The 7,219-nt window shown below is 40.3% G+C and overlaps 1 protein-coding gene and 1 non-coding gene across 7 annotated transcripts in view; one reads left to right on the top strand and one right to left on the bottom strand.

The window, feature by feature from the left end:
* The window catches only part of Xrcc6 (X-ray repair cross complementing 6), a 50,829-nt gene that overhangs the window by 26,699 nt on the left and 16,911 nt on the right, over nucleotides 1-7,219 (top strand). For 2 of the 6 annotated variants that reach the window (XM_071609441.1, XM_027955177.3), the window contains exons 1-3: nucleotides 491-636; nucleotides 836-922; nucleotides 4,722-4,834. In XM_071609441.1, coding sequence (XP_071465542.1) covers nucleotides 844-922; nucleotides 4,722-4,834 — 192 coding nt within the window. In that variant the 5' untranslated portion in view covers nucleotides 491-636; nucleotides 836-843. Of the gene's footprint in view, nucleotides 1-170; nucleotides 240-490; nucleotides 637-832; nucleotides 923-4,721; nucleotides 4,835-7,219 lie in introns of those variants that run through there. The other 4 variants (XM_027955907.2, XM_027920749.2, XM_027920057.3 and 1 more) reach the window with 4 other exon arrangements.
* LOC114088805 (U6 spliceosomal RNA) lies at nucleotides 7,030-7,131 on the bottom strand. The gene has a single exon (XR_003582064.1). It is a non-coding gene; the product is annotated as a U6 spliceosomal RNA (small nuclear RNA).

The following is a 7,219-nucleotide window of genomic DNA, read 5'->3' as shown; positions in this document are numbered from 1 at the left end:
CGTACCGTCTTGACGGGCGCCGGGGGCGGGGCTTAAAGGGGCGGGGCTTCCGCTCAGCATTGGCTTTAGGTAGAGACCCTCGTGGAAGCGGGGTTGTGGAAGTGGGCGTGTCAACATGACGGGAAGAAGGGCGTGCTGTGCGTGATGACGTAAAAGGCGTTGATTGGGGGAGCGAGCGGAAGTTAGAGCGTACGTGCTGCCCGCCTTCTGTAAAAGTTTCTCTCTTCTTTGCTGCAAAGGTAGGCTGGAGGCGCTCTGAGTGTGTTGCCCGCCGGCCTGGGCTGTCCTCGTCCAGTTTCATCCAGTCTCGAGCGCCCCGCTAGCCTTGCGGTGGGGCAGCGCCCACCGCCAGTGTGCAAACCTGAGGGTAGAGACAGCCTCTGGACTCCCCTTCTTCTCCGCGGGAGGCGGCATCCGGCCTCGGAGGCCTGCCGGCGTTGGAAATCTCATTAGGCGTGTCTGGCAGAGGGGTTGGGGAAGATTTAGGGGCGGAACGGGGACGTGTGGATCTGCTAAGTAACCGAGTAACCACCGCAGTCCAAATGTGGAGCAGGAGGCGGGACCTCAAGGGTGTGCCCCACGCACGGATCTGAGCTGTTGCCACTGGCCCTAAAGCGTCCGTAAGGGATAGCTAAGGTGAAGCTGCTGGTGGAATACTCTCCTTGTCCATTTCCCTCTGCATCCTAACGAATGAGAGCTCTCGAGCCAGGGATCCATCCTCCACATTATTAACTAGTAACTCCGAGCTTTTAGAACAGCTCTCAAAAGAGCCTAAAACTGGATATTTTTTCTTTAAATTTTCTTGTTACTGATGTGAACTCATTTCACTTAGCAGAAACAATTATGTCAGGGTGGGAGTCTTACTACAAAACCGAGGGCGATGAAGAGGAGGAAGAACAAGAGGAAAGCCCGGAAGCAGGTGGTAAGTGACTTTACCATGTAATTGAAAGACCCTCCGACTCCCTGTCCAAGGAAAAGCACGCGAGACACTGGCTGCAAAAGCAAGAGGCGATTTATTGATACACAGGCGCCTGCGGGTGCTCAGCGAAACCTCAGCCGGAGCTTCGGTGAACTGGCACACCGGGCTTTGGGGTACAGATCTTTTATAGGGTACAGTGGTCAGTTTCCCTCCTAGCACAGTAACAGGTATTTCATTGGCTCTTTTGAATCCAGCATATAGGTCACTTAAAGGGTAAACTTGTTTTTCACTATAGGTTCCTGGAAAAACCACATAAAAACCATTTGTTATTCATTGTATGGTTTTTCATTGTATGATCCCGTTTGCCCAACCGTGCGGGTTCTTTCCCAACCATCCTGTCCTTTCTTAATCGGTTACACTTAACTGATTTTCTGAAAAATACATCTGACGTCTGTGCAGGTGCTAGAGCAAGCCCTGGTGATTTGTTACTGGGCCTAAGGTTATTGGGCTGGGGTCTCTCATAATACCGTTCTGCATGTGGAAAAACGGACCTTCCTTGCCTTGTCTCCTGCAAGGACGTTGCCTTCTGATGGCCCACCATTTTATCCCCAAATAATCCGAAATAACTTTTCTCCCTTTGAGCTTTGCAGAGCTACCGTAGGCTCTCCTTTATTCTGGTTTTACTCTATGAGACATCTCTAGTTTTAAATTTTTGCTGGGCACTGGTAAATTGATACCTTTTGAGCTCCAGTAAATGACCCTATTCATGGGATCTTTTGTTATCTTACATGACTCAGGTAAGACCCTTTCTCGCCTGAGAAAGGAGTTTTATTTATCTCAGAACCTCAGTGTAAAAATACCTTCACCCTACAGTAACTTACACTAATGGAAGAGTAAACATTAGCAATGCAGGTTTCAAAAGAGTTATTCCTTCATGGTAGCTCCCAGGTTTGGGAGTATCTGTGTGTATTCAAGCAACACAATATTTATTATTCAAGTAGTGTATGCAAGCAAAACAGTAACACATAGGGCCAAGGGAGATTAATAAAGGGTACGTGTAATCCACTAGTTAATTTAATTCCTGGATAGAAAATTTTAGTGTTTTATTAAAAAAAAAAAAAAAAAACCTGTAATCTGTGTACCCGTCATCATACCACAACCAACCACTACCATAGTTTTGACTTTTTGTTTGTTTGTTTGTTTTTGAGACAAGGTCTTGCTTTGTTGCCTAGGCTGGCCTTGAATTATTAGACTCAAGCCATTTTCCTTCTCAGCCTCCTTAGTAGCTGGGTTCATAGGCCTAATTCACCATTCCGGATCTCTTTGGCAATTTGAATATCTCCTTTATGCATCTTTCAATCTATTTATTCTAAATATACATACATGCACATTTTTATTCATATCTGATTTTTATATTATTGTAATCATAGTATACATACATTTTCTCACTTTACATCAGTCTTCTTCCAAAAAAAATTTTAAGCGTAAAATTTTATGTTCTGCCTTTTTACTTGTTGTATTATAGCTATATCTTTCCATGTTTTAACACATGTACTTAGTTGTTATAACCTTCTTGTTTAGTGGTACTGGGGTTGAACCTTTAGGTGCTTTACTACTGAGTTATATCCCAAGTGCTTTTTATTTTTATTTAGGGTACCAAGAATTGAACTCAGGGGCACTCGGCCACTGAGCCATATCCCCAGCACTATTTTGTAATTTGTTTAGAGGCAGCTGTTGGCTGAGGCTGGCTTTGAACTTGAGATCCTCCATCTCAGCTCTAGAGCCGCTGGGATTACAGGTGTGCGCCACTGCAACCGGTTTATTTTTTTTTATTTCTTATTTTGAGACCAGGTCTCACTTGAGTTGCTGAGGGTCTTGCTTAGTTGCTTGCAATCCTCTTGCCTCATAACTCACTTAAAATATATTAGAATTTATTGATTGATTCAATTTCCTGTTGGACATTTTAGTTATTTTTCAATTTCTTTAATAAACAACATCATAGTATGGGCTGAGGAGGTGGCTCTAGCGGTAGCGCGCTCGCCTAGCATGCGCAGGGGGCTGGGTTCTATCCTCAGCACCACATAAAAATAAAATAAAGATGTTGTGTCCACTGAGAACTAAAAAATTAAAAAAAAATCATAGTAAATTCATTTTTAAAATTTTTTTTCATTTTTTTCCCCAAGGATGAGGATTGAACCCAGGGCCTCAGGCATGCCAGACAGCATTCTACCACTGAGCCGCATCCCCAGCCCAATGTTATAGTAAATTTTGTATATGAGTTTTTCCATTTTTTTTTTCCAATATTTTTTTAGTTGTTGACAGACCTTTATTTTATTTATTTATCTATGTGCTGAGAATCAAACCCAGTGCCTCACACATGCTAGACAAGGCCTCTACCACTGAGCTATAAACCCAGCCCCTGTTTTTCTTTATCTTAATAAGATAGATTGCTAAGAGGTAGAATTTACCAGATCAAGGTAGAACTTTTGTTTAAGGCTTTTGACACACATTTTGTTCTCCAAAAGTGGCTAATTAAATTTATTGTATTAAGCAGCAGCAATGTCAAAAGGGAAGATAATTAGACAAATACCTTTTTATGGAAAAAAAAGAAAGAAAACATCACTGTTGGGCATGGTGGCACATACCTGTAATCCCAGTAACTTGGGAGGCTGAGGCAGGAAGATTGAAAGTTCAAGACCAGCCTCAGCAATGTAGCAAGGCTCTAATTAACTTAGGGAGAACCTGTCTCAAAAAAAAAAAAGGAGTCACGCAAAGTGACAACTGTAATCCTAGTGATTTGGGAGTCTGAGGCAGGAGTATTGCAAGTTCAAAGCCAGCCTCATAACTTTGTGAGTCCCTGTCTCAAAATAAGAAAAAGGGCTAGAGATGTTGCTCAGTGGTTAAGCACCTCTGGGTTCAATATTCAGTATCAAAAAACAAGCACCTCTACTGTCATATATATAAAAAAAGAACCACTTAAAAAAAATAAGCACATCACTTATGATATAGTCATGCTGAAAAAAGGAAACTTGAATCTGATTAAACCACTCTAGGTCCCTAGTAAGGACAACAGAGTACACCCAAAGATGTAGATGTTACTCTAGACCAAAAGAATGCAATCAGCAAAATCCAGAATATGGAATAGTATATGTGACAAAGCATTTTGGTTATTTAGCAAATAAATTATAAGGAAAAATAGACTGTTTCAATTTTATTTATTTGTTTGTTTATTTATTTATTTTTGTGGTGCTGGGGATTGAACCCAGAGCCTTTTGCATGCAAGGCAAGCACTCTACCAACTGAGCTATATCCCCAGCCCTCAAAATGTTTTTATAGAAAGTCAAACTAACGTTTAGGGATGCACACTTAGATGATAAAACTATAATGAAAAATTAAGAAAGTAATTACCAACAGTAAGGATCATGGTTACTTTGTGGGGAGGTGGGCATTGTAATTAGGAGGGAATATATGAAGGACTTCTGGGGTGACCAATAGGACTGATTTTCCTGACATTGATGATTTTTTTAAATTTTATTTATTCATTTTAGGTTTTTTTATGAATCTTTATTTTTTATTTATATATGGTGCTGAGAATTGAACCCAGTGCCTCACACATTGGAGGCAAGCACTTTACCACTGAGCCCCAACCCCAGCCCTTGATGGTTATTTTAAAGATGTTCACCTTATAATAATTCATTAGGTTATACTTTTGCTTTAAGGACTTCTCTGTATGTTTCATATTAATGATAAACTTAAATATGAGTACAAGGGTAAATGTTCCTTCCATTTATTTTCCCCATAGGAGAACATAAATATTCAGGAAGAGATAGTTTGATTTTTTTGGTTGATGCCTCCAGGGCCATGTTTGAATCTCAGGGTGAAGATGAATTGACTCCTTTTGATATGAGCATCCAGGTAAGTCTTCCTTTTTTTTTTTTTTCCTTATTTTTTTAGTTGTAGGTAGACACAATGCCTTATTATTTATTTATTTTTTTATGTGGTGCTGAGTTTCGGACCCAGTGCCTCACTCATGCTAGGTGAGCACCCTACTATTGAGCCACAACCCCAGCCCCATATCTTCCTGTTTTGTTTTGTTTGGATATTGGTGATTGAACCCAGGGGCACTTTACCACTGAGCTACATCCCCAGGCCTTTTTTATTTTTTTTATTTTGAGACAGGATCTCGCTAAGTTGCTTAGGGCATTGCTAAGTTGCTGAAGCTGGCCTCGAACTTGCAGTCCTCCTGCCTTGGTCTCCCAAGTTATTGGGATTACAGGTATGTGCCATCATGCCTGGCAAGACTACCTTTTATTTGATCCAAAAAAAAAAAAATAGCAAAAAAGTATGATATCACTTGCAAAAACATGAACTCTTTGAAAAGTTTGTGAATGTTAAATAGCAATTAGCCTATATTTGCAGCCAAAAAAAAAAGGTAGCAGTGTTGGAGATGAGTCTCATTCTATTCTAGGTTTGAACTTGGGACTGTAGGAATACATTGTTCCCACCTTTTGTATTAGCCCTGATAGTAGAAGTGGGCTTCTTCAAATATAGGATTATAAAGTGCCGCAGTCTGGCTGAGCAAAAATAACCGGGGGGTGACAAGCAACTTGTGGAGGTTGAAACAGCGGGAGCCCCTTTATTGCAAGACAGTAGAGGTATATATACCCAACTGATTACACACAGCTTAACTTAATTAACATCATCTAGATACAGCAGTCAGTCATTAAGGAATCCTCATCATCTTAATGGTTCGCTCGCATTACTTCACAAACCACTCCTCCTGGCAAAGTGCCAGGCGCCATCTTGACTTGATTGGTCCTCAACAATAAAGGAAGAAGGAAAGTACTGGCAATTATGGTGTGAAGAAAAGTCCTTTTGGGCTGTAGATGTAGTTCAGTGGTAGAGTATCCACAAGGCCATGGGTTGGATCCTCAGTACTACCAAACAAACAAACTAACCTCTCAAGTGATGTTTGGTAATTGAATACTACTTGCTGAAAACTGTTACTATAGCAACAAGACAACCCCAATTTTAACATGGGATAAGGACTTATAACTTAATAGCCATTTCTCCAGAGGTATACAGGTGGCTAATAAGCACAAGAAAAATGTTTGACAGCTTTAGTCATTAGGGAATGTGAATCCAAACCACAGTGAGATACCTCTTTATACCCTCTAGTATGGCTGTAATTATAGAAAGAAAGAAAAGAAATAATAGTAGCCAGGCTTATAATCCCAGCTGCTTCGGAGGCTGAGGCAGGAGAATCATGAGTTCAGGGACATCCTGGGCAACTTAGGGAAAAAAAAGGTGAGGACTGGGGATGTAGCTCAGTGGTAGAGCCCTCCTGGGTTCAACTGCAGTACCATACCAAAAAAAAAAAAGAATTTTGCAATTTTGGGGATGTAGCTCAGTGATACAGCACTTGCCTAGCATGTGCAAGGCCCAGGTCCAAACCTCAAAATTGGGGGGAAAAAAAAACAAAAAAGAATTTGCATTTCCAGGAACTTGTTGATGTTACTGAATCAGAGGCCACAGTTTGAGGAGAGATGCTTTAATGTTTTTTGTGATTTCAGATCTCTTTGAGGATGTTATGAAAGCTATGTACCTTCTCTCCTAGAAAGACAGCACTCATCATTCTACATGTAATTACAAAGGGTTCATTGAACACTTTAAGCCCAAAGACCATAAAAGAAAAGGTAGTATTAGGTTCCAAATAGATGAGAGATTCACCAATAAGGAAATATATATATATTTATTTATTTATATTTATATATATATATATATATATGTTTATTTTATTTTTGAGAGAGAGAATTTTTTAATATTTATTTTTCAGTTTTTGGCGGACACAACATCTTTATTTTTATGTGGTGCTGAGGATTGAACCCAGCACCCCGCGCATGCCGGGCGAGCGTGTTACCGCTTGAGCCACATCCTCAGCCCAATGTATATATTTAAAAAAATTTTTTTTTAATTGTCAATGGTCTTTATTTATTTATATGTGGTGCTGAGAATCGAACCCAGTGTCTCACACATCCTAGGCAAGTGCTCTACTACTGAGCCACAACCCCAGTCCAAGCATAATATATATTTGTTAACAAGCAATGAAAGAACATTTTCTAAGATTCTGTTTTCTCATTTTATCCTTGTGCAAGGGCCATGTTAATCTCTGTATTATTTTAATTTAGTATATGTGTTGAAAAAGCAGACACAGTTTTTTTTTTTTAATTTTTTTAGATTTTGCTGTACAGGGAATTGAACCCAGGGCCTCATGGCACTCCACCACTGAGCTACATCCCA

The sequence above is a fragment of the Marmota flaviventris genome, chromosome 3 (assembly GCF_047511675.1).
Source record: "Marmota flaviventris isolate mMarFla1 chromosome 3, mMarFla1.hap1, whole genome shotgun sequence".
Classification (NCBI taxonomy): Eukaryota; Metazoa; Chordata; class Mammalia; order Rodentia; family Sciuridae; genus Marmota; species Marmota flaviventris.
Note: the sequence above shows the minus strand (reverse complement) of the source record. Positions and strands in the feature narration are given on the sequence as shown.